Here is a 27842-nt window from a genome sequence, read left to right on the forward strand (position 1 = left end):
CTTTATAACCCTGTTAGAAAGCATACACAAGTTCCGGTCAAGCTACAGAAACATAAAGTATTTCCATAGCAGTATACATTTTCTGTTCCACGTGATATATAAGAAATGTTGAATCTTAAAAAATAAGAGACCTTTACAAATACATTGTTATGACTATTTTATAAATGAGAAACTTTTCTCCATATTTGATTGCATAGTACTTTTCATCATGTTTACATTTGCTGCTTCTTCTGCTGCGAATTGCGTGAAGTACTTTTGGAATTGCGTGAAGTATTTTTGGAATTGCGTGAAGTATTTTTGGAATTGCGTGAAGTATTTTTGGAATTGCGTGAAGTACTTTTGGAATTGCATGAAGTACTTTTGGAATTGCGTGAAGTACTTTTGAAATTGCGTGAAGTATTTTTAGAATTGCGTGAAGTATTTTTGGAATTGCGTGAGGTACTTTTGAAATTGCGTGAACTATTTTTGGAATTGCGTGAAGTACTTTTGGAATTGCGTGAAGTACTTTTGGAATTGCGTGAAGTACTTTTGGAATTGCGTGAAGTACTTTTGGAATTGCGTGAAGTACTTTTGGAATTGCGTGAAGTACTTTTGGAATTGCGTGAAGAATTTTTGGAATAGAACGTAAGCCTTCTGGGCCATCGTATGTTTCGTTATAGACACTTTATAAAAAGCGGGACAAAAATAAAGGTGTGTGTTGACTGTAAGGGCAAAAAAGTACACTAAACAATTTACCATGTTATATTTTCATCATCAAAAAAATACCCGTAATATATATATATATATATATATATATATATATATATATATATATATATATATATATATATATATATATATATATATATATATATATATATATATATATATATATATATATATATATATATATATATATATATATATATATATATATATATATATATATATATATATATATATATATATATATATATATATATATATATATATATATATATATATATATATATATATATATATATATATATATATATATATATATATATATATATATATATATATATATATATATATATATATATATATATATATATATATATATATATATATATATATATATATATATATATATATATATATATACTAGTCGTTAACCTGTGGAAAAATCCACGGGGTAAGCCACAAATCAAGGTGTGACCCGCCATTGAGTCACACAACCAGGTGGGGCGCTTTAGTACAGGTATGCAGTATGTCGTACATCAAGAGAAGCGCATACACTGTTACAGTGTTGCGACTGTAAGATATTTTTCAAAAATTACTTTTCCACAATGATAGTTGAAATAGAAACAGAGTTTACAAACCGCTGCAACTTTGTCGCAAAAACAATCGGTCATTATTATTTTGCGGCATAAGTCATTAAAAAAGTTACAAAAGTTAATCGTGACACCGGGTTTAGCACTTAGTACAGTTAAATTGTGATGCACAGGCGAATATGGATAATAGCCTTTTAAAAAAAATTCTCGCAGACTATGTTTAAATAAAAACACATTAACAGTTAAACAGAGTTGAATGGGCATTTGGCATAGGACCCTTTTCTAAAAAACGTTTATCGCAACTTCGGGTTAAATAAAAACACAAGAAACAGTTTGTCGTTATCCGTCCAGTTAAAAGTATCACTCCGCCATTTAATTTTGCAGAATAAAGTCATGACACTAATAAAAGGTGAAGCAACCTAACTGCATTTAGCATAAGAATTTTGTTTTAGATAGGTAAAAACTGCATTTGGCTACTTTCACTTTTTAGTCAGAGGTAGCTAGGCAGCTAAAAAAGAATCTGGCTAGGTAGACCCAACTTCAACATAAAAACAAATAGCAATATACCAAACTGAATAAAAACTTTAAAATAATAGATAGCTATAGCTAGCTCCCTTAAAGCAGAATGCTGCCTGACAATCTACGTTTTTAGATAGCTAAAAACTTAAAATTGATTTGCTTAAGATTTATACATGGGTAGAAAACGTGATGAAATATTCACCTTAACATGTGACAACACACAAAAATTAAATATTCCTATAGATACAAAGTATTTAGAGAGAAAAATATCGAAAGGAGACCTACAAACCTCACAACATCACCAAAAATGGCCTCCAAACATGTTTCCGTTGTTTATCCGGTTCTGGCGTGATTCCGAAGTTATTCCGAAATTAACCTGCGTTCAACCTAAAAACGGAGGTCCGTAAAAATCGGGCCCTGCGCTAATTTTCCGAAAAAAGCTGCGCGCAACCATTTTGAACACACAAAATACAGCTATTATAACAGAAATTACCGCAAGCAGCAAGGAAGAAAGGTTTATAACTAAGAGAAATAGTAAAACGAATTAATTTTAAAGGATGGGTGCGAAAGCTAATTCTAGTAACGTCTCTGTAAGCATATATAAATAAATACGGAAAACATCTAAATGTGTAGATGTTCATTATGGCAAAATTTCGGTTTACTAAAATATTTTCTCTTCGTCAGTGCTAGCCTTCTTGTAATCTATTATGCTTTGAAATGTATATTCTTTCGGCAAACGATGCCTGGCATCAATTATGCCAGGCAAAAATTTAACAAATTTATGTAAATCATTTTCTTTGTTTCCGTAAAACACATCAAAACGCCAAGCAGAGGGACTGACTTTCCACCAGATTTTCGAAAGGATATCCAACTTTAACCAGATTTTGTCATATCGTATAAATTGATTTGTTAAATGCAATATTTCGTCAAATATTTTACGCTTTTCATCTTTTATGTTTGTGCAAAGAAAATAGCCGAGTAGATGTATATCAAAGGTTTCGGAATCCGTTATTTTGCTATCAGGCAAAAGAAGAGAAAAAAGATTTTTCTCCAAGTCTTTTAACTTTCCTTGTTGTTGCCACTCTTCCATAACTTGATGTAGTTTTTTTCCGTCTCTTGGAAAATCTCCATATGCAGGATCGTGAAATAAACATCGCAAACATTCTTTTACTTTAAATATTAACTCAGCTTGACATTCGCAATCTAAAAGCGTCAAAATAAACTGTAAGTGAACAGAAAGTGAAGAAGACGATGATTAAGATACCCTTTCTTTAGTTCACCGTTAATTTGAATCTAGTTGTTTCGTGTATAAACTGTAAATTGTCAAAATGAAGAAACAAAATTAAACACGAAAGGGTTTTCTTACCAAAATAGTGCATTTCATATTTATATGTGGACAATTCGTGTTCCGAGAGTGTAATATCTTCGAATAATGTACACAAATGCTTAAAAATAAAGTAAAAAAAAATATGACAATAGTAATTAATTAAGCATCATTTTTGTTCTATACATTTTTTTTTATCTTTCATCAAAAAGTTTCCGTTTTTAAAGAAATAATTTTTTCGTTGCAAGAATAAGTATATATTGTAATATGTGGAAAAGAAATGCTAGATTAGTTACTTTTTTGATTTTTTAAAAATCTCCATATTTTTCGGAAAACTAATAATCAGCAGCTGATAATCAAGTTATTCGCTTCGTATTTACGCAGTTTTTTGTACCGAAAGTATCATTCCTTTGTTATTTAAAAAAAATTTTCTTCGGTTACAAACCAGCACACAATGAAGGTTTTGTCAGCAAGATTTTATTTGAAAAAAAAATATTACATACAGGAAGATTATATCTGCACAGGGCTACGCAAGCTTTGATGTTGAAGTAAAGAAAATAATATTTGTATAAAAGTAAATAACTTCAATGTAGATACAGTTGAACTCACGTAATTTGAACTCCTATAATTTAAATAATCATATAAATCGAACGAATTCTCCGGTCCCTTCCGAGTTTACTCTAAAATCCTTATAAGAAAACTCCTATAGTTCGAACTCATGTTATTCTAAAAATCATGAATTGAACAGTTTTAGTCTTGTTAGCAAATTTTGATCATGTATTTCGAATTTTGAAAATTTTCGTCCATTCAAAGTTCTAAAACTCAAATTTTTCAACAATCGAACATTACAATGAAATTCAAACTTTTCAAATAATCTCGTGAAATTCAAGCTTTTAACAATGGAACGTTCCAATAAAATTCGAACTTTTCAACAATCGAACGTTTCATTGAAATAGAATGCTTTGAAAACTTTGAGTGTTTTTGTTTGTCTGTGGACATTTTACATCATTCCTAACAATGGCATCTAAGAAAAAACGCAATGAGGTGACTTTGAAATGCTTTAAAGGATCTGGAAAAGGGGCACTTGATCAAAGATGTAGCCAAGGAATACAATATTGCCACTAGCACACTGGCAACCTGGAAGGAAAATAAGGAAAAACTAAACGAAGTTTTTGAAAATTGCTCTTTGAAACGCTAACGGAGATTTAAAACAGATAAATACGACAAATTAAATGACGCTCTGTTTAAGTAGTTTAAATCATTGCGCGGAAACAACATTCCAATCAATGGTTCAATCTATGCAGAAGAAGCACAAGAATTTGCAAAAGCTTTTCAATATGAAGACTTCAAGGCATCAAAATGGGTGGTTAAGAGGCTGGAAAGAGATGTAAATTATGTTTTATGTACCTTTACTGTCTTCAATCACTCTCCCGAATGTATCCCGTCATGAAAAATAGTCAGAACAATGGGAATTTCAATCTTTTAAAGATATGAAATTACATTCGAGTAGGTATCTGGCGAATCAGAGAAAGTCACCAAAGAGATGACAGCGCCACGGGAAGAAACAACCCTCCCAACTATTCTTGCCAGGTACGATTTACAGGACATCTTCAACGCGGATGAATTTGGTCTGTTTTACCAAGCCCTGCCTTCCAAGTCTTTATATTTTCGTGGTAAACGCTGCGCAGGTGGAAAATATGACAAAGTTGGCCTAACTGGTATGGCTGCATTCAACGCTATTGGTGAAAAACACCCGATGTTCGTGTTAGGAAAGTCTGTAAAGCCAAGATGCTTCAAGAACGTGCACAAACAATCTTCCCTGTCGATACCGATCTCAAAATAAATCATGGATGGATGGAGTACTTTTTGAAGAGTGGATACGAGAGCTCGACCGTCGATTAGATTCGCAAGGAAAAAGATTATTTGGTTGTCGATAATTGTCCTGCTCACCCGGAAGTCATAGGATTAAAAGCAATCAATTTACAATTTTTGCCACCTAACACAAATTCTTGTACAAGGTCTATGGAACAAGAATTATCAGGTATGTTTTCGCATGTTTTTTTGTGTTTGTATTTGATTTGACAATGCTTTTTTTAACATCCTTTTACATAGCAAGGAAAGCCGTTGCAATTTATAAAACATAGAATGTTTTGATTAGTTTGCCAACGCTCACTGAACGTGAAAATGAAATCGATAAATGTGCTGTCGCTATAACTAAAGATGAAAAAGTTTTTGGCCATATAAAAAAGGAAGGACAGGTCGATGTGCCAAAACAATCTTTTACTTTTTGGGACCGAATCGCATAAACAGAAATAGTGAGTGAGTATAAAGAGGTCGAGATTGTTGATGTCGATGCAAGCTTTAATAATGATAAGGATGGCTGTCCTGACGAGTTTCGCCACCGTCGCAATACCAGATTGAAAAAGCAATAGAGGCTCTGCAGAAACTGACGTTGTTTGAGACTGATCCAACGTTTGTTTGGCTCTGCCGTCGCAAATATCCGATAAGATCAACCGTAGAAGATTGATAGCAGACAGAAAAATCATGGATTTTTATGAGAAAAATTGATAAGTAAAAATTTGTAACACCTGTTTTAAATGAAAATAGCAACTTATTCCTCAATTAGCTACTTTGCGCCGTTTTACTTCATAGGATGTTACAATATTGATAATTAATAGCGCTGTAAACCCGTTAACACTTTCCCACCAAAATTCGACCGAAAAATGTCAAACTCCTATAATTCGAAACTTATGTAATTTGAATAATTTTTAAATCCTCTTGGACTTTAAGCACATCATGCAAAAACTAAAATACAGACGTTACAAAAACAAACCAAAAAAAGAAATTCGCAAAATTGTTGCACACAAAACACAAAGTTTTATTTTTCAAAATTATCACCCCCAAAATAAATTTTTGAAGAACTAAACAACGACCTAACCTTCTTTTTGTTTTTCAATCGTTTTTTTAATTGTTACGTTCTAGCGTTTGGTAATAAGAAACATTTTCAAAAAGTAGCTAAACAACTTGTTTTATTTAATGTTATAAAAAATGGCAGTCTCACGCCTAAAGTTTGTACCAAGGCAGTGACTACTTTGTCTGTTATTAACATTATGCACACGCAAAGTCGTTTACTTACCTCTACCACCTTCATGCTTTCTTTTGCACACCCAAGTGTGGAAAGGCCAAACTTTATCTGGTCTACAACATTTAACATGACATAATAAGGAACAACATTTGAAAAATATTTGATTCCATTCATCATGACACACAAATTGTTAATTGCACCAACTGCGTCTGGTTTCAAAATATTGCTTTTCAAAAGTAAATAACGTAACGTGTGCAAATTAAAGATCTCGGAATCTGAAATTCCATTTTCTGGTAAAATCAGTGTTCGCCAATATATTGGAAGATCATCCAACTCTCCGTTTAGATATAGTTCCAGTATTGTTTTATATAACTTTCCACCATCTTTAGGAAAGTTTCCGCTCGCAGGATGGTGAAGTAAAGATCGCAAATAATTTTTTACTTCAGAGAGCAATGCTCCACATAAAATTCTCCAATCAGTTTTGGTAGGTACTTTGCTTTCCTTCATATCTAGTAAAATGAAAAACTATTAGCTTACAAAAACAGTTTAGGACAAAAAAAGACAAACAGGATGAGATAATTTAAGATAAAAAAGACACGTGGTTTCAATAGGCTCCTAAAAAGGTCTGAGTGACTTTTGGACAACACTGAACGAAATATCACGGTCATATTAAATAGACATTTTCTAATTTCGAGACACTCGATGTTAAATACGTCATTCACAGTATCTCAAGCGTAAAGAAGTTGTCGGGTGCAAAACTATTAAGATAAATACAAGGAATTATGCTTACTGGCCATTCCACGACTCCTTTCCCTTGGTTTCTAAAAGAGGTATGAAAGAAAAATAATTTACAAAGAAAGCAATATAGTGTTAACTGTAAAGAACAAATTAATGTTAATAGTAATGAATACAAAAAATATAAAAATTCCAAACTATACATTGTGATTATCAGAAGTAAATAAGTTCCATTTAGGTGCATCTAAACCTTTTAGTTTTAAATTTCTGCAAAATTACAGCCATATTTAGGGTGACTGTTCAACTAGAGCCTTGTGAATTTACAATATGTTTATTTGTGTAAATTAGGAGCCTGCTGATGCATAACCATCTTAAAAGGGTCTAAACTGCTCACACAGAATTAAAACAAACAAGACGTATAATATACGTAAACTAGCTCGCGCTATCTAAAATGAATAACTATTTGAGAAAAGTCTGATGGAGCAGTGGGGATTACCTTCGATGAAATAATTCCTAACTGTCATTTTTACGGCTCTCTTTCGTAAAAAAAGAGCTGACTAGGTTGTAGCCCCTTCCCCCTGCCGTTCCCACATATTTATTCTGATTTTTCTTGTTTTAAGTGACCAACTCGATGAACAACTGCAATCCACCTTTTGGAACGATTATCTAATTTTGTGAAGTTGCTTCGATTACTGTCCCACGACGACGTATTCAACACAAACATTCCAGAAATATATATATTCAGTTTTTTATAGGACATATTATAAATTTTGAGTGTACTCATTGTGTTTTGGAATAGTGGCAGAGGCCTCAGAAATACGAGGAAATTTTTCGGATCTCGCGGAATCACAAAGTATTTTATATTGACGAATAAATTATGACTTAATATTAAGTACACCATATATAGACGTGAGACGTGAGACTCTCCAGTGCTACTCAGTTTTTTTCAACCTAAGAAGCACCAGAGAGAGGAGATTCTGTAAGACGTGTGAATGTCGAAAGTCACGCTAGACCATGAACTTTGTGACGGTTCACCTATATCATATATCTCCACAGAACAAATCACTGCTACTGCATACAATATTTTCTATTTTCGTTACTCCGTAAAAAGTGCGGAATAGACAAAAATATAAATATTGCTTGTCTGCTTTACGAAATCGTAAAATTGCAGCTTCAGGCGGGGCATGTTGACAGGCAAAGATGTGTGCACGTTGCGTATTGGAAAGGCCAAACTTTATCTGGTCTACAACATTTGACATGACATAAAAAGGAACAACATTTGAAAAATATTTGATTCCATTCATCATGACACACAAATTTTTAATTGCACCAACTGCGTCTGGTTTCAAAATTTTGCTTTTCAAAAGTAAACAACGTAACGTGTACAAATCAAAGATCTCGGAATCTGAAATTTCCTTTTTTGGAAAATCAACCATCTCTCTGTTTAGATATAATTCCAGTATTGTGTTATATAACTTTCCACCATCTTTAGGAAATTTTCCGCTCGCAGGATGGTGAAGTAAAGATCGCAAATAATTTTTTACTTCAGAGAGCAATGCTTACATAACGGCCTTAAAGATTGTGTAAGTAGGAGTGGGTTTTACAAGTTGTACGTTACGCCACTTGGCAGAACGTCATAATACGCCGGAGAACAAAATGTGTGAATGGTAAATGTGTGCACTTTCTCCCACTCCCAAAACTTACTTCTTCTTATTTTTTCTAAGCGATATCTAAATACCCGAGTGGCAAAGCCTGCAATGTTTTTCTTGTTTTTTGCTAAGTGGTCTGTGGATGTTTCAGGGGACCTGATTAGTCACTTCTTGGTTTAATTAACGTCTAAATATTTATATTGAAGTGCAGAATGATAACACACTATTCAAATTTTAAATCAAGGGAATGGAGAAACGAGGTTTCATCTCTAACCTTTGGAAGTAACTCCATTTAAGAAAGCTTTACCACACAAAGATTCATTTAAATATTCAGATTTTTTTTTCTGAATACAAAAGTGAAACGCATCAAACAATTAAATATAATAAAAAAAGCAAAAACTCTAACTCCACTTACTGACTTAAGTTAATTTTTTAATTGTCTATATCTATATGCAAAACAGATGAGAGGGTTTGGTAACATGAGAGCAATAATAAAAATACTAAAAATACTAAAAATCACAGCGCGTAAAAACCATCTTACCTAGGCGGGTTAACTCGTCTTGGCAAGTTCAACTCTCTGGTCAAATAATCTCAGTTTAGTTTGGACAAAGTTTTAAAAAGTAAGGGATATCTCACAGAATTTCTAAATGATGATTTTTGGCCTTTTTTTGAGACACACAATAGTAATTTCCACCAGAATCTTGTTCCAAAATGCAGAGTGCTTTGCATAAACTATCCCAGTTAGCTCAGCAGGGATGAAAGAATTTTATGTCGCCAGTCAGAACTGAAATATATAGTGCTTGATTAAAAAACTCAAGGAAACTTACTCATTTTCTACTATGACGGGATAGCTGCCTAGTTGGGTGCTTCTAGTAAGCCTATTTTTTTTGCGCTCTGCCAAAACAACATAAATTTAGAACGGGCATGTTGTATCGCAGTGCGTAAGTAACTATATCATGTAATCTAAAGTGGGATGTTTGGAAAGGTTAAACATTTAGGGTGCAAAATTCGATGACAATCCGCCGCGGGGCTGGCCTGAAGCAGCGGGGGTGGGGAAACTAAATAAGTAAGAAAACTTTGCCCCTTCAGTTACATCAACCAGCCATTAGATTTAAGTAAAAACATTGCATCAATAATACATCTACTTAAATTTTCTTTTATATAACTTTCATCTTGCAGAATTTCATTGTTTCCAAGAAAAAGATTTTGCTTCCTGCAAGTCCACAGGGTAATAATAAGATTATATCCTTTTAAAAAATAACCGTTCTTGTAAACATTCTTTCGAGTATAGGTGTGGCTAGCCAACTATATTATCTGTAACGATCATTCTCCCCCATGGAATTGTCACGATAAATTTCCAAATTTTTCCCTATCATTTTTAAGTGACTTAATTAATTATGTGTTCATTACCTTGTATTTATCAATCTCTTCGTCAACACAATCAATTTTTGGATTTCCTAAAAAAAATGTACTGAATGAATAAAACATCATATCATAAAAATTACATCATCAGATCAATACTTTTTCTCAAACCGTGTTAAAAGCTCACTGAAATCTGACATAGGGATAGCTGTTTTTATTTTCCTCGTCTTAACCTGATTTATTCTTATTTCGTTAATAATAATACGATTTTGATTGGTTAAATGCCTCTAGATTAATCGAAACGGTTGAGCCTGCCCACAATTCTGAGATTGTTAACACAATAAAATTTATCAACTTCGAGAAAGATCGAAACTAATTTCTGTTAATAACTTGGTAGAAAAAGGTTGATAAAGCATTTAAAGATAACAATGATTAATGTAAAACGTTAACTCTGTTGACGCGATTTTTTAACGTTCGCAAGAAAGAAAAAATTGTTATTATTTATGTGTTATAACATAAATTATTTAGCTTATAATTGGAGGATCATATATATCATATCATGATTTTAAAACCTTTTGTACATAACTATGTATCACCATCATCAGTATTTTTGTTTGAGCATCCTGTTATTCTGCACATCACATTGTCAAAGTGATGATTATTACAACTTGTTGTTTATCCTGCCAAACTATTCTTCTCCAATGATTTATTCGCCACAGATGATTAGAGTCAGATTGTTTATCTCCGTGTAAATATGACTTTTTTTGACACGAGTTGGGATGCAAAAAAGAGGGGAATACTCCATAAACTAATGATTTTGTGCTGTACTCCCATTGTAGGACAAAAACATTTTCAGGAAAAGAATTTGATTTTAACCTTATTCGTGCTTATTTTCCAAAAAAAAATTTTTATGGAATTTTGACGAAACAACACTTTTTTATATCGAGTAAAAATTCTGAAAAAAAAAATTACTATAAATTGTTTTACATGTTTTTGAAAGCTTTATGTGACTTATTTTGTGACTTTGTGAATCTATGTGACTTATTTTGTGTTTTTATTGTTACTAAATTCACCGCATTCAAAATTGTTAACCAAATTTAAAGCTTGTGCTTTTGTTCTCTATTTCACCAAACTTGTTGACGTGATCACCAAAAATGCTGATGTCAAAAATTTTTTTTACACATTGTTTATTAATAGCTGGACAAGACTTGTCGTCAGTTTCAAGTCCAACGGACAACGATTGTAGAAATTACACAGGGGGTGTTCTTAATGTTTGAAGAAGCCGAAAGTAATTATATAAAAGATATACATGGACAGCATGACGCATTAATCAATAAGATTCACACAAGGCCTATATTTTTAGTATAGACAGACTAATAGAATTAACAAGTGATTTAGGCAAACAGAGAGGTTTTGACTCAATAAAATGGAACAAGTTGTATTAATTTTTCATGCCTTGTAATATTAAACGATTCAATTACCTGATGGAGATCACGGATTAACAAATATCTGAATTTTTTGTGTATTTAGAAAAGTCAATATTGACGTAAACAAACTTTCATCGCTTTTCACATTTATTGATTGCCTGCGAAGTGGATTTTATATATATTAAAATGTTTGAACACACAGAATTAGTCCACGTTCCATGTAGGAGGATAATACTATTTTAAAGAATTTTTTTTTTAGGTGAAATAACAAGAATCCATTCATACTACTACACAATCGAAATAACTAGACTGTTAACAGTCACACTATAATTGTCTCGTACCTATGTATACTTACAGCTGCATATATTTGTGCTGCGTCAGGCAACATAACCTTAATAAGTATATTTAAGACATTGAAATTGTTTTTTTAGTGAATACGACAGCATAAAGATTGACCAAGCAAGAAGGTATAAATGTAAACATTGGAATATAAAGTAGAACGGGGTATTAAGGGTAAATATTTTTATGTCTTACCTTGGTCAACATCTATTGTTAGCACAAACCATGGCAGCGTTTCTGCAATAAATGCGTGGACTGATCCTATTCGTGCAATATCAACTACGTTAGATAATGTTTGAGAATGTGAGTTGACAAACTGTTCTACTGAATACAACATCGTGGCTAAAAAGCATATAATGTTACCAAATAAAGAATAAAGCACGTGTCAATAAGTATACCTTTGCGTTCAATAGTATGGGGACTCAAACGGTTTATAAACAACTAACCTAAGTTTTTATTTATCTTGCTACATTTTTCTAATTGAAGTTCTTGTGTCAACAATGTTTCTACACTGCGCTTTAACATCCTCACAAACACATTCGAATGATAGTAACCATCCTCTGTAAGGATTTTGACCTCCAACTGGCCGTTCAATGTTTCAATTTTAGTACACGAAGGACTTGTGTCTGCTGACACCTGAACATTTTCTCCAAATATTTCCTTAAAAAACTCATGTTTAGAGCTGATCATATCTTTGAAGGAAGTATTAAGTATTTGTATTTCGCGTTTGTTGAATGAACTACGATCGTTTTTTACCAAGGAAAACATGATATGAAGTGAACCAGTATCCCAAAACGTAAACCCTAATGTAAGTTCTGTTAGGTTTATATCAGTAATGTTACTAAATTTACTTTCCAACTCTGCAAACATTGCTTTCTCAAGTTCGGCTTGTAAGATCTTCGATTTTGGATGCGTATCACATTGATAAAACTCAAAAGCATTGGAATCTGGTGAAGTAAACTTAATCTCCGCTTCAAATTGTTCAAACTCCTCTTCACATGCTACTTTTTTCAACCCACATATACGTACATCAAACTTAAATTCGTCGCTCAGTTGTGCTAACGATTTATTCACCACCTTCTCTATAGTCATCCTCATCCTTGAATTCAATCCTTTTAATTTAGCGTTCTTGAGAAAACTTCCTAAGTCGGCTATTTCCACCACTGCTAACTTGCTGATGGATAATTGAATTGAAATTCTCAAGGTTGATTTATTCATCTTAGACAATATTTTATCCATCTTTTCTTTAATAGCGAAAACATCTTCTAAAATTCTAACTCTTTCTTTAAATTTTTCTAGCAAAAATGTTATTGAACATTTTTCAATCAACCTGATATCTTCTCTAATTTCAAAAAACGCTTCATGGTTTATCCAGGTTTTCTCAAAGTTTCTCCAATTTCCATTTGTGTGCAAGTATTCATATAAAGCAGTTAAGGCCCTAATATTTTGCTGTATGTTAGGGCTGATAGCTGAGAATTGTGATGTGTGTGCTCCTATATTTCTGGTTTTCCTCCCAGTATTCAAGCTCTCTGTAAGAATGTGCGAAAGACAATTTGATAATGTCCTACAAAATCCACAGTCATTGCAGTCTTTTTTTTCTGCGTTCCCTAGCAGGATATTCTTACAATTTGACTCACAAAAGATACAAAAGTTGTGATTCTTCCATGAAGGGAGACCTTCAATCTCTGTTAAACAAGCAAAGGACATAGTAAAGGCAAATTTTGACACATCTAAATTTGGTTTGGGAGTTAAGTCTCTTTTTGATTGTATAAAGAGATTTTCCCTATACTTATCTTCTTTCTTCAGTATGTGCTTTCTTGGCAGATGTGGCAGGATCTTTAATAGAATGTCGCAATTTTCTTCTAATACATCCCCAGTTGCTCTAAAATGCAATACCATCAAAAATCTTTTTAACAATTTGCTCATAACTTCTTCGTAAAAGTTTCTCATAATAAGAAATCGAGCTTGTTTATCCTGAATCACGTAATTTGGTAGATCCATGTTATTTTCTAAATTTAAGATGGAAAGTACTATAGTAAAAATAAATAACTTACACATATTACACATAAAATATACATATCTTACATATAATAAAGACACATAACTTTTAAACAGAATAGATAACTTTTAAACAGAGTTGAGCTAGTCGCTGCAATATACGAATAGTAATATAAACATTTAACTGAGTAAACCATTTTAAAAGAAATATTAAACCAATTCTAAAACCTTTAAGGAGCTTAAGAAAAGCTATAGAACGTGGCAATTTAATTTAGCTTGTATGTTACTCACAAGTTTAATTCTCGCCAACTGTGAAACTGCTTCACATCATTTTTTTCCCACCAATTGTTCCATATTAACTGACCAAGTAAAGACGGTACTGTATACTAATGCTGATTAAATAATGTCGTCTTGGTTCAAAAACAACTGAAAACAGCGTTTTCAGAACGTTTGAATTATTTAACTGGGCTGAAGTGATTAGTGGGGTTCCACAGGGATCTGTGTTAGGACCAATTTTGTTTGTGATTTACATCAATACCATAATACAGGAAGTTCAATACTCGGATATATTCTTATTTGCTGATGATAATAAATTATTTCGTGAAATATTTTCGAGTGAGGACTCTCGCAAACTACAAGAAGATCTAAATAGTATAGTGCAGTGGTCTAATAATACCCTGTTGAAATTTCATTCAGATAAATGTGTTGCAATGAGAATAACTACAAAAAATAGACTATCAAGTCCATGCAATTACGTTATGAATGGTTCCGCCCTTAGAAATACAAGTTGTGAAGAAGATCTTGGTGTATTAATAGATGACCATCTAACATTTTCAAACCACATTTCATCAAAGGTTAAAAAAGCAAATCAGATTATGGGCTTGATTCGAAGGACATTTGACTATATGGATAATGAAAACTTTGTCTTGTTGTTTACATCCCTTGTCAGACCACATATTGAGTATGCCAACACAGTATGGTGTACATTCTTGAAAAAGGACATGTTGATTGTGGAAAACGTACAACGTAGATCTACAAAAATGCTCCCAGGTATGAAGGATTTAACATATGATGAAAGGCTCAGGTTACTGAAACTTCCCTCATTATTCTACAGAAGATATCGAGCAGATATGATTGAGACATTCAAGATAACTAATAATGTTTATGACGAAGCTGTTACTGAGAACTTGTTATTGCCAAAATTGTCTAACACCAGAGGACACGATAAAGCACTTTTTAAAAGAAGCTGTAACCTGGATTTGCGAAAGTTCTCATTCACGAATCGTGTAGTGACTTTATGGAATTCTTTACCTGAGGACACAGTGTCATGTAACACAGTGAATCAATTTAAAATGAAGCTAGACAAATTATGGTCTGATAAAGACCAATTATATTATTATGATCTGGATATTACTAATTTGTTTGAACAATTTTTTTTTTTTTTTTTTTTTTTTGAGATTAACCTCACTAATTTCGTTATTATCATACTCTTTTCTTGTTTGTTTGTGTTTGTTTGATTGTTTTGCGATCATTATTTTTTTTAATTGCCTTTTTTCAAATTTTATTTATAATCTAAAGCAAAGTTAAATATTTTACCAATTACATTTTAAAAAGTATTAAAAATTTAAAATCATAGTATTTCATGCCTGGTACACAGATGTATTCGAAATCGCAGTGTAAATGTATTTACTCAATTGAATGAGAAGCCTCCTTGTTCAATTGCTTTTAGGTAGCTGCTATAAGGTTTATTCAAATCTTATCCATGTTCTTTACCGAGCTTCCATTCTTGTCCAGGTAGTTTATTATTTAATTATTTTTATTTTCTGTTTTTTTTTTTTTTTTTTTTTTCTATTTATTATGAGCTGACCCTAGAGGTTGTTGTAACCTGAAATTATTGTCAGAATACACTATACTATACTATACTTAACTATATTCAGTGACAAGAAGAGGCAACTGATTATGGCGAAAAAACTCTTCAATTTACAGTAAAAATGTGCGATTTCTAATGGGTGGTCACATCTAACTAAAAATCCCTTTCACAGCTTTTATTACCCGTCTGCCGTTCGAGATCACAAAAATGAGTTTATGCTCCATCATTCTGTGATTTTACTGCATTATGCAATGAAAGCAATGATTTAAAATTAACATTGAAGGAGAGCTTACTGATTTACTGAAGTAAATCTCATTTCAATAGCATCATTACTTTACTGCCTTTAGAGCTATTCTAGCATGATTTTTTTTTAATTTTGTGTCCAATATTTTTTACTTTTAATACTGAATTTTTGCAACAATATTTTCCGAACGCAAAAGAGGTTAAGTAAAATATGTTTAAATAACCAAACATTCGAATTAATCAGCAGTGAACAAGAACGTTTTATAAAAACAAGTTACTAAGAAAATTTGTTTGACGTATGTATACAGTACACTTATATGTATGAGTAGTTACCAACGATGCAGTCGCAATGATTCCCCCTAGCACAAATAATTTATATCGTTCAAGAAAAAGGCTGAAGTCACTGATTATACAAATTATACAAACTTTAAACTAAAAGAATAAACAAGTATAAGTTTGAAATTTATTATCCCTAACTCTTAAGGTTGCTCAAAAGAAGAAGAGAAGAATCAAACCTTGAAACGCGTCAAGTAATAAAAGCAGCCAAGTTCAGCTCTAATGTGGTTGATCAACAATTTAAACACGATTCTAACCTTCAAAATCATATAGTACATGTTTAAAACAAGTTTTTCCAGTTAAAACATAATGAATAAACACTGTTTTGAAAACAAAAAAATAGTGTCTTCCAAACCAACAAGTTTATTGCGTATACCACAAATGTGAATTTTCATGATTTCTTTACTTCTTTAATAAATAGCCATGCTTTTTTTATTGCCAAACGTTATAATATGCAGTTTTGTGTTTACTACACAACTATCACTTTCATAAGAAAACGTTTACGTGTGGCATTTCTCCTACTTACTTAACCATGAAAACAACACTCCTTCCCACATGTTTTTTTGCTAGTTAGGATTAAAAATAAAAACGCTGATGACGATGGATGAAAGCACACATTGTTTTTAAATACACTTATTAACAAATATTTAAAGATTCGAAATTAACAGCATGTAAGTTCTAATGTTTATATAAAAGAGATGTAGTGGAAGACTTGTTGGAATAAAAAGACAAATAATTTTTTAATATAACAAACAATATAATCTATTTAATAACAGCCGCAAGAAGCGAACATACACGACATGCGATATAAAACGGACGGACGAACCAGTGGATTATCCACAAGCCACCGACTAGTCTCATAATAATAACCACTCGGTATCTGTTCGTGCGTCAAAATGATACCGGAGTAGCGGCAGCGCGTTTGAAAAGCGATGATTTAATTACCAAGAAACTGTAATAATTTAATACGGCATTACCGTCAAGGCGCGGATCCAGGCTTAGTCAGATAACTCACGCCTTTTGGCTTGGATTCCTTCAGTACTATCATGGCTGCTGCAGACATGTTGACGCGGGTGCTTACTGATTTAAAGTGTGATAATGTTGAATCTGTTCGTAAAATGCAAAATAACTTTCAGAAAGTGTTTATTCTCGGACATTTTTGTTATCTGGGGATATTTATCCCTTGGTTGGTAAAAGTTTTCATCGGAATTCAGGTGTAGATATATACATTCCATCTTAGGCGAGGTGTGAAGATGAAGGAATTATTGATTTAAGGTGAGAAGTATGTTTTTTACTCTCCAACACACCTTGCATTTATTTAAAGGTTTTCAGTATATTCGCTACGAAAAGCTAGTTGAGGGAGAGCTTTTTACAACAGACTATTAAAAACAAATACAAAAATATTTAATTAGCTAGCTATAGCTAGCTAGCTGGCTAATTGTTTTTGTAACATGAGCTTTGAACAGAATTTTCAGCATTGTGGAGGAGTTCTTTTTCAATTAATATTTGTGTTGTTATTAGAAGCAAGAACTGGATAAGTAGCTAAGGCTGGTGATGAAAAAAACTCTTCGAATGGCTATTAGGAAACAAAGTTTGTTGAGTGAAAGGTCATGGCAAAATATATTATTTTAGATCCAATCCATCAGGAAACTGTCTATACAGCTCAGCATCGTTGGTATTGGTAGGTGATAATTCTCTTGTTGATGTTTTGATAATCATGACATCCACAGAACTTTTCTTGTATCCTTCCTTTTATTCCAATCATCCTTGTTTTCAATTTGCTTTTAAAAACCAAAAGGCAAATATTTTTATATCTAAAAAAAAGTTTATTCATATTTTCCCTTTCCTATATTGTGTTTGATATGACTCTTTCTCCTGAGAAGGCAGTTAAAGCAGAAGCAATCAACAACTGCACTCCCAAGACATGGTCTCCTTTTCTATCAATACTTGCCTTGTCAACAGTAATAAGGAGAAAAATTAATACGTTTTACCCACGGTTCGCTTGTTACAGTTTCGAACTCTCTTTACACAGTGTATATTGCCACGCCCATCTATTTTACCTGATGAAAATCAGTTAAAAACTTTATTTTGTTATGAAGGTATCGTCAAGTCTGGTGTAGACTTAAAGCCAAATCATTACGTTCCCCTTCTTCCAGGTTGCAACTTTTTAAGTGAAAGTTGCATTTTCCTACTTCAGCATGCAAAAAGCTGAAAACGGCCCTTTGTAATTCTTTTTTTAAAGTTCAAACGAAACTTGAGTTAAGCCCTTTGAATAAACAAATAGCTATATCTGAACAAATACATGGGTTGAGGTGTGTATCATGTCACATGTATGTACATTTCATCTTCATTATTCTGATCTTTCCATATTCTTATTGTTTTTGTTATGATTGTGTTTTATTTTGCTGTCCATGGCCGGTGTGATCATTTGATTCACCTAGTCATGCTGATAAAGCCCGATATTGGCAGAAACAGCAAGAGTTTATAAATATTGAAATATATTCACAGTTGTCTCACTTTATTGTAGTTAATCCCTGTTAATTTTAGTGCTTTTATCTATCTAAAATAAGACGTGTAAGACCGAGAGTTGATTCTTATAAAAAAATGTTCTTAAGAGATTTTCTTATAGCTTAGCGTTTCTTTTGTCAATTTTATTAATAACTAGATAAATCGGAAGACAATTTTCGGCGATTTTTGTACCCGCTTACAGCAACCCCCAGGACCCGCAGCTGCTAAGTTCAAGACTAATTCAAAATATTGCTGATGCGCAGCAATATTTTGACTAAGTCTTAAAAAAGTCTGGATCCGCCCCTGCCGTCGTTTAGTCCTTACAAAAGTTCAACATAATGTTCTAACCTTAGGTCAAAATGAGTGTAGCGGTACTTAGTTTAATGATTTTATTTATACTCTTTTTGATCATTACACCTTTTTATTTATTTTCGTTTTTAATGTTATCATATGTTAAGATTAAGATTATATCACGTTTTTTAGCCATGTATTATATTAATACCAAAAGTTGTCTGTGGCTGAAAATACTGAACTGAAAATTTAACGATATTATGAAAGTTAAGGCCATTGCAGTGCACTTTTGAGGCCGAATAACTTTGAAACGAGTGAAAATAACTGACGTTATCTCCTGCGGGAACGACCTGGAATGAAAATAGGACTAATTTTTTAAAGCTGGGTCAATCCATCCAGACGGATTAATGACGTCATCAAAAATTTTAAACCCCAATATCTCTGTAACCGTTCGTTAAAAGAAAAAGTATTTGTTTCTGTACATTTTCTTGATCAAAGTTTCACGCTCTATACAACAGCGGCAACGAGTACACAAATATAAAAATAAATTGTACTCTGATTGACCATTCGTCAAAAAGACATGACCTATGTAGTTTCTACATCAGAATTTCATGTTCTACACATTAGAGGCAACAGCTTTCCTTGTTTATGCACTGTGCATATTATCAAAAATTCTAAAACAACTCATATTTTTTCCATTGTTCTTCTGCCTGGATCTTTTCGGGGGTAATTGACTAGTAAATCTTAAAGAAAAACATAATTTTAGCTAAAAACGTAGGAGCAAGCTAGCTACATTATGTATAGCAGCCTAGCCCAAAGCTAGCTAGCAGTACTCGCTCTGTTCTAATAAAGTATCTATTCAATGTAGTATTAGTGCCATTTTATCTTAGCCAATATTGTTATATTCTTGTGTTTTCACCACTCTGATTTTTACTAAGCTGCAAATTGGCTTGTGGTTAAAAAGTGAAATTATATACTCTGTTTGAAATTTGATAATAGTACCGTTTTACACAGTTTATTTTTTGCTAACAATTAAGTTTTCAAATGACAGACTGTAGGATTTGTTTTTATCTAAACTGTCAAATAATTTTGGAACTTTCACAAAAGTTCATTTTAAAAAATTAAATTGATGTGTTCCTGTTTTAGATTCATAGGTTAACAAAAAAAAAAAAAAAGAGAGTATTTTGCAAAATATACTAGAAAACGGTGTTTCTTTTGATGGTGTAAGGATTAGTTGTACTCGTAATGATATCACAATATTGCAGTGTCATACTTATAGCGTAGCTACGCGGAATAATATTAGTCAATTCATTAGAAAGAAGCAGTAAGAAATTGTTTCAGCAGTATTGTGTTGCATATGTTAAAGTGGAAGCTAAGAATTAAAATATACTCAAGAAAATCAAACTATTCTTCACCTTTGTAGTTACAAGGACTAGTTAACTTAATGCGCAAGCTAAAGAGCAAGAGTCTTTAAGTTTTCAAGGAAGCCCACGTGTCATGGTACAAATTATAAAGATTCTATGGTGGTCATTGAAAAGTTTGGGAAACGCGATTTCTTTTTTACTTTTACATGAAATCCAAATTTGCGCAAAATTGTAGAAAATTTGTTTGCGGGCCAACATGCACACGATCGATATAGTGTCTCGAGTTTCTCAGTTCAAATTAAATGGGCTCCTCAAAGATGTTACAGGAAGGAAGTTTCAGCTATGAATTTGACACAATGTGTATGTTACAGAATTTGAACAGAAGGGTTTGCCTCACTGTTATTTGTTATTTCATCTAGATGCTAACGATAAGCATCACAGATGACATAGAAAGTGTGATTTCTGTGAACACTCACAATCAACGGGACCAAAACCAGCTCTTTAAGATCGTTTGATAGTGACTCATGGTCCATGTGTTCCAGGTGAATGGAAGATGGTCTCTGCATCTAGAGCTTCACGAAACGTTTTCGTATAATACAATAGCTGAAGTTGATGGATATCTGTTGTATGAACATCGCTGGTTTGTGCCCTACAATCCATGGCTCTCCAAGGAATACAATGCACATTTAAACATGGAATCTTCATGCCTCTTATGTTTGTTAAATACCTCAGCAAATATATTTATAAAGTTCGTGATTGTGACACATTTAGGACAATAAAACGTATTGATCAGAAAAGCACACATTTTTAGATACTCTGTATGTGTGCCCGAAGCAGGACTGTTTTTTTTTTAAAATTTAGTATGCAGACGCAATTTGATGCTGTCAAATTGCAAAATAACCCTCTTTTTTGAAAAGGACCGACTAAGGAAGCTGTAAATGTAACCGCCAAGTTAACAGCTTTGTTGGTCTTAAATCAACTAAGCCCTGACGTTTACCAGTATGTGTATCGAGAAATTCCTCTTTATTTTGTTTTCGATTATAGGAGGAAAGTTAGGCGAACTAATTCATGATGAAATATTATTCACCTCAACTGACAGAAGAACTAACAGCATTGGCTGATGCAGTTATAGAAATGTTGTAGATGTCACTAACAGTAAAATAAAGGCCTCTTTTTAAATTTTATTCATAACACTGCATGTCATATGCCTTCGACTCTGATAGCACATGTATAGGTGATGTGTCATCGAATGGGTTGTTGATTAATGAAACTATGTATGTCACAAACCTACACTTGGTTAACAACTTTTTGATTGTAACATAGGTACAGCCGTTGAGATGATAATAGGTCGTTAAATTGTCTGTTCATTTATTTTAAACATCATGCAGTTCACACTCTCTGTGGTTAAATGCTTTCTGTTAGGGTGGTGTGACATTAAATTTATCATGCTATGCAGTAAATTGTTTCTAATTCTGATGTACTGTAACCTAAATTTTTTGTTAGACATGCATCTTTTTTTTTCTTTTAGGTGAATGCAAAGTCCTACGGCTCATCTCCACTTGGTGTACTATTAAGCGGTTAGGGTATTTACTGTTCATTTTTAGCATACAATCCATTAGGTAAGAAAATGAACCTAGACTTAAAGGCGCGTATTCACACTTATCGAAAATAATTAACATATACATTTTATTTATTTATTTTAAAGTTCAGACGGAGTTATGGCTTTCCTAAAAATTTGAGGATATAAAACCAACTAGAAATGGAAATAATGGTACTTTAATATCTTGAATTTATTGTTTTTTTTTCCAGCCGCCATATTTAACGATCTTGTTAATCTCTTATTCTATTAAGCGGTTGTCTAATAAGCGGTTCGTCGCAAAATGTTCGTGTGAAACCATAGGTAAACAAACGGCCTTAACTTTAAATGAGCTAGGCATCGTTCACCGTGCTGTTTTTTTGGCTTGTTGTTCCTTTGCAAAATATGGCATCAAAAAGTGGAAAGAAATTTTAATTTTGTTTAAAAAAGTGGCCGCGCGTAAAAAAATCCGTATCAGTTTCTCCACTTAGATACAATTTTCTTCTATTCTATTCGTCATTGTTTTTGGAGACCAGACAGAAGAAAACAGAAAGAAGAAATTACAGCATTGCCTTGTGGTTATTAATTATGATAATTAATGCTTATTTCTTTATTTATTAGCATGGCCGGAATTACTGCATATTATAAGCCAAAAACCTAACGGGGGAGAATGCTCATTGTAATAGTTGAAGATAGTTGAAGCACTATGGAGATAATTAAATTTAGAGGATGAAAGAAGAAATTCTGAAAATTTAGGTATTCTGATTGTCTAGATCTGATACTGTCTCCATAAGGAAACGACTAACTGTTTGAACAAAATCAAAAAGTAAGACAGCTAGCGAAGCGAAGTTGTCTTCAGAAACATCAACAAGAAGTGGTCAATGTTGAAAAGAAGTCTGATTTCAGTAAGAATAACACAGAAACTTTGATTGATTTATCTGATTTATCATGTTTTGAACTTTGTGGATGCATTTATAAAAGCATTACGATGGAAACACAGCTACGGATACTCTCCCTCATTCATTATTTTTTTATTTTTTGAATCCAGCAACCGTGTGATTGATTTTGTCGTGCGGTTATTATCGCATAATGAAATGCAATGTCGGTTCTGTAGGCGAAGAGAAATTGGGAGTTTGTTATTTCTATAAAACATTTGGACATGTTCTGGTTTTTAGTTTTCAATAAAATTTTCAGGATAATCTTTCACTTTTTATAATAAAATAGGCACCTCTAAAAAGTTGCCTACAAGGTGATTACGCGCCTTTGCAAGAGTTTTTTCTTATTGACGATAAAATACAAAAAATCTGGCTTACAGCCTGTTATCCGATGTGTAAAAGAAACAAACATCTCAGTTTTTTATAAAACGTTTATTTAATTCGTTGCCAATTTAAATAGCCACCATAGCTCCTCATATTCGCCCTCTACCAAATTATTCAATTTCAATGTTTTAAGCATATTACGACTTTTCGAAAATATGGCGTTGCTCACATTTAGAAAAGTCAGAGTAGCCATGAAATGAAATTCAGTTTGAAACTTTCTAGAATCATACCTAGTTGCTGTTAGCTATCATTTTAAATCAACCAGATCGGATCCACATCTTTCTTGCCTGTTTAGAGTAGCGCAACATGTGGCGCATCATGTGAAAAATATAGCTTAAACAAAAAATATTTTTTTGTTTAACAGGTAAATATCACCATGTTCCCAGCAAGATCCGAAGGAAAAGCCAGTAATTATCACGTAACAGAAAAGTAATGAAATTGTTATGTCTTCGACATCCATTTCCTTTGCAGCCATTTGTCTAGTTCCATAGTATATTTTTCGTCGGTGAAAGACAAGAAACAGCTGCAGAAAGTATTATATCACTGGCTAATTAGCAAATATCAATTTTGCAGGCAGGGAAAGAACTCACCATCGCAATAACCAATTTGCCAGGCTTTTGTATTGTTTTATATTAACAAAGAATTATATTTTTTGTAAATAAACGAGTTGCCTTCCCGCCTGAAACGCTGTAAATAATAAGAGTGTTTACAGACGAGTTTTATTAATTCGAAGCCATTCCAGTGTTCACAAAAAAAAAACGCGTTTCTTCTAAAAAATAAAAATGTTATTTGGCTGTAGTACATCACCTATTTCATATTTAAGAATTCCGTGGGTAACATAGAATATATGACAACATTACTTTATTACATCAACATAAACTGTATGGGCCAAACGTGGCTTTCCTAGTGACAGGAGTACATAGAACTTTGTATTTCAAAAGCACTGTGCATAATTTCGACAAAGACATAATGGCAGACATACTACTAATTAAACAAAGTTGTTAAAAGTTTGTTTGGGGTACAGTTCTTTAAAACGCTTTACTCAAGACAGTCGATAGGTATATATTTAATGAAGTTACACAACCATGTTTTCTTCCAATATTTCTTTACCAGTTGGTCACCTGTTTTGCGTTTGGGGAATAATATTTGAAAGAGAATCGCGAATTTAATTAAAAAGTCGCTCGAAGTCGCTCTTACATGTGCGACTTATCGGCACTAGCGCGAAAAGTATTCAAAAGATTAACTAACTAAGTGAGTGTCCAGGCTGGTGTTCACTAGAGTGAAATAAGCAATAGGAAATTAAAAAAACTTCGAAAATTGGAAGATGCTATAAACTCCTGCAAACCCGTTTTTCTAAACTAGAATCAAATTTGAAACAGTTGCTGCTATGGTGTAGAAAATCAAAATAGTACCAGTAAATGTTAGCTTTTTTCACCACTTTAGCTTTGAGGTCAATATAAACTTAAAATTTGTCCTAAACCCTTTGAAATCAACTTATGTTAACCCTATTTGGTTTGGGGGATTCTCTATTGACGGATTTTCGGGCAATGTTTTGCAACTTTTCATGCGAACTATGTAAAAACTGGAATATACTGGAAATTTTATTTGGCTTTCAGAAAATTTACACAGAATGTAAGAATTCGCTCTAGAACTAAAGTAATTGAATTTTAAGCATATAGAGGTATTTTAAAAATATTTTAAGCTTTTGATGACGTCATCGACAAAGTGCTGATGTAAGCAAGAATTTATTCCTGCCATTTTGTTCCTTTTGTGACGTATTATAAGTGTGTCAATTTTTTTTTTTTGGGGGGGGGATCTAAAAAAATCGAGAAATCCGGATGTTTACGTTCCACAAGGACAACGACGTAAGTTTCAATTATTCGCACAACGGAAGTTATAATGTTATTAGTCAGATCATAACAATGGTATAAATTTAAAAAATACTTTAGATTCATACACAGAAAACAATTCAAAGAACCTCACGTTACAAAGATTTATTCTCTTTTTAAGAATTGTAACAACACTAGAAGAGACCATACGTAATTACTAGTACCAAATTTTTCTTGTTTTATGCTTTGGTCTCATGTTGACTCCGTACAACTTCCGTCCATTTGTTGCTTGTACTGGCCGATAATTTCCGTACATTGGTAAATTTTCACAATCCAGAACTTTATTAATTGCTCGTAGCTAAAAATAAAGAAAGCGATCAAAATGTTATCTTGTTGCTTAATTTTGTACAGTTTTAAAAGGTTGAGAGTTTACACTTGCAAAAAAAACATGAACAAAGTTGCTTACATCTCGGAGGTTAATTGTATGCACACGACTGGTGAGTACAACCCAATCAACATTCTCAGTGCATGGTGGTGTGGTCAACGAGCCACGGTAGTTGACATATGGTGTACGTTTCAAGTTAGCACGGCATGGTAAAAAATTGGCCAAAGGAAATGCCGGGACCTCTACACTGTTCCCTATGAGCAAAAGTTATGTATTCTAAATTGCTCTTTGTTTTTCCAATTCGGTATGGGAAAGGAGGCCCGAAAATGGCATATTATTGTCCAGAGCTTTCTCAAACGCTATTGTGACAGGTAATGGTAGTTTTCCCGATTTTAAAATTTCTAGTGAGGTTCCCCAAACAATGCTCACGTCAGCAATAAAAGAATTATGTTAAATTATTTTTTTTTTGTCTACTTTAACTGTACCTAGTTATCTCTCAGGACTTTTGGACAACGGTCACTTTATGCACCGTCCATCTGCTCCTTCAAGGTCCAATAAAGTCCATGGCAAATAGGGTGGAAGTCAAATTAATTTAAGAATGCCAGTACCTTGTTGATTAAGTTCACCCGCATGACCACCTAACTGCGAAAAGATTGAACTCGACCTTCTCCGTACCTGAAATAAATTAATGAAATATTCTATCATGTTTGAACAAATATTTTTCTCGTAATTGTCTTACTGTTACGCCTTACTGTTAGTTTCACAAACACTCCTATGACAAGCAGCCCATCACTGTGTTGAGACACTTCTGCCAGCTTGTACTTTGCATTTCGATGAACAAGGTGCATCTAAAGAAAAAAAGTAACATTGTAGCTACATCGCTTAAACACACGTGTTGGTTGGTCTGTTTAAAATTAACGTACCTCGCCTTGAAAAAACTTTCTATTTAACGAATGCTCGGATCCTTTTTTTATAGGTGAGCCAAAGTGGATATGCGCTTGGATTGGCACGAATTTATTTCCACCTTTCTTTAAATAATAGAGAGTGCTTTCTGGAATATCAATAACAAGCGTGTGTCCATCGTTACTAAATGTATAGGTTTCCCCAGTTTTTGGTGGCTTGTTGTAATTGTGAAATGAAATTATGTTCTTTCTACTTGGTCGAATTGTTCGTGAAAGGTCAATGTTTATCGGCGACTGAAGACTGCCAGCACATTGGGGATTAGTTTTGGACCAGTCTTTTGGTCCTACGTATAATATTGAGGAAGTTGTAAAATAATTATAAAAAACATTAATGATCTGCCGGATATTGCGATAATCTTACCATTGAGTTTCCCCCCTTTGTAATTCCAGTCAGCAGTGCAAACTTCATCGCCTATAACATTAGAAAAGAACTCACACATTTGTGGCGACTATACAAACATTAATACTTACAATATTAAATATAAGAATAAATAATGGTAGATAAAAAGGGATGAAAACTTACACTCTACATATGCAAGATATGCAAACATAAGGATGGTGAGGATTTGATACATTGCGCCTTTTTCTGTGTATCATACGCTGAAATTGCTAGAGGAAAATAACCATTAAGTAGCAAATCTGCTGGACAGGCGCAATAGCTTTTGTAAGAAAAAGTGGGAACACATACTTCATGCTTTGATAAAAATTACACAATCTTAAGCCGATTTAAATTATATGATATAAGAACATCTTAACAACGCTACCTTGTGGCTTTTGGAAAATCCGCTAGCTATCTAATGACTAAAAGCATGTTTAAGCTTGAAATCTACTTTGTGATATTATTTAATAGCCTTATACTAGTAACCATTATGCGTTAAACCATCTTCAAAAAAAGAAGAATTTAAGAACCAGCTTTAGCCAGAAAGCGTTACATTGCTGCTGGACAATATTTTCGATGCTAACTGCATGTTATTAAAACAGGCCCTTGGTGTTAGTTATAATTGATTTGACATTAAATTAATGTCTCTTTTTAATAATTGATTTGTCTGTTCTTGTAGCTCTCATTGCTTTTTTCCTACCGCATCACTAAAAGAAGTTATCCTTTTTTCGTTTTAAAGAGATTTAAGAGACGTTCCCGTAGGTACCAGAACGTCTTAAAGACGTCCTTATTTAGTCTCTTTTAAACGTTATACTGCCAAGGCAGGCCTGCTTCAAATAATTTTAGCCTATGCGTATTAGGATTTTAGTAATTTTAATTCTGTTGGAGGTGTGACAAACCAAAACAATGATGAAATATTTAATAGAAACTTGATATTTCTATCATTTTTTATAAATAAACAGTTTAATAAGAATAAAATAATATCACATACAAGCTTTTATATAAGCAACAACAACGAAAACAAATTCATTATATAATTTCGGAAAC

General features: G+C 32.9%; 2 protein-coding genes and 1 long non-coding RNA gene across 9 annotated transcripts; 1 reads left to right on the forward strand and 2 right to left on the reverse strand.

Annotated features, from left to right (window-relative positions):
* Positions 1-1537: 1537 nt before the first annotated feature.
* Positions 1538-16690, reverse strand: LOC130625434 (uncharacterized). Of its 2 annotated transcripts, none has more exons than XM_057440527.1 (8): positions 16362-16690; positions 12182-13744; positions 11931-12077; positions 10018-10064; positions 7014-7044; positions 6275-6732; positions 3181-3259; positions 1538-3017 (listed from the first exon to the last, which is right to left on the reverse strand). In XM_057440527.1, the coding sequence occupies exons 2-8, from the start codon at positions 13734-13736 to the stop codon at positions 2476-2478; spliced, it is 2859 nt and encodes a 952-aa protein (XP_057296510.1). In that variant the 5' UTR covers positions 13737-13744; positions 16362-16690; the 3' UTR covers positions 1538-2475. The 2 variants fall into 2 exon arrangements, with proteins under 2 accessions (XP_057296510.1, XP_057296509.1); XM_057440526.1 differs by lacking the exon at positions 16362-16690 and adding an exon at positions 14025-15258.
* A 177-nt stretch (positions 16691-16867) lies between these two features.
* LOC130625435 (uncharacterized) lies at positions 16868-25425 on the forward strand. 6 transcript variants are annotated; one of them, XR_008981709.1, is made up of 4 exons: positions 16868-17457; positions 17815-17863; positions 21390-21964; positions 22051-25420. It is a non-coding gene; the product is annotated as an uncharacterized LOC130625435 (long non-coding RNA). The 6 variants fall into 6 exon arrangements; XR_008981708.1 differs by lacking the exon at positions 16868-17457 and having other exon boundaries at positions 17516-17863; positions 21874-21922; positions 22543-25422; XR_008981706.1 differs by lacking the exon at positions 16868-17457 and having other exon boundaries at positions 17519-17863; positions 22051-25419.
* Positions 25426-25439: 14 nt separating this feature from the next.
* LOC130625208 (carbonic anhydrase 6-like) lies at positions 25440-26745 on the reverse strand. The gene is made up of 5 exons (XM_057440269.1): positions 26705-26745; positions 26378-26657; positions 26207-26302; positions 26063-26129; positions 25440-25708 (listed from the first exon to the last, which is right to left on the reverse strand). The coding sequence occupies exons 1-5, from the start codon at positions 26743-26745 to the stop codon at positions 25467-25469; spliced, it is 726 nt and encodes a 241-aa protein (XP_057296252.1). The 3' UTR covers positions 25440-25466.
* Positions 26746-27842: the final 1097 nt, after the last annotated feature.

This window comes from Hydractinia symbiolongicarpus, chromosome 14 (genome assembly GCF_029227915.1).
Source record: "Hydractinia symbiolongicarpus strain clone_291-10 chromosome 14, HSymV2.1, whole genome shotgun sequence".
Lineage (NCBI taxonomy): Eukaryota > Metazoa > Cnidaria > Hydrozoa > Anthoathecata > Hydractiniidae > Hydractinia > Hydractinia symbiolongicarpus.

Bases quoted from the DNA above. Each gene is read 5' to 3' on its own strand.
- LOC130625434 (XM_057440527.1), bottom strand. From the start codon at position 13,736: ATGGATCTACCAAATTACGTGATTCAGGATAAACAAGCTCGATTTCTT. The intron at 12,078-12,181 runs GTTAGTTGTTTA...TATGCTTTTTAG, and splicing joins CAAGATAAATAAAAACTTAG to CCACGATGTTGTATTCAGTA. The intron at 3,018-3,180 runs GTAAGAAAACCC...TGACGCTTTTAG, and splicing joins ATATGAAATGCACTATTTTG to ATTGCGAATGTCAAGCTGAG.
- LOC130625208 (XM_057440269.1), bottom strand. From the start codon at position 26,745: ATGTTTTTTATAATTATTTTACAACTTCCTCAATATTATAC. The intron at 26,658-26,704 runs GTAGGACCAAAA...ATGTGCTGGCAG, and splicing joins CAACTTCCTCAATATTATAC to TCTTCAGTCGCCGATAAACA. The intron at 25,709-26,062 runs GTACTGGCATTC...TTTTGCTCATAG, and splicing joins GGGTGAACTTAATCAACAAG to GGAACAGTGTAGAGGTCCCG.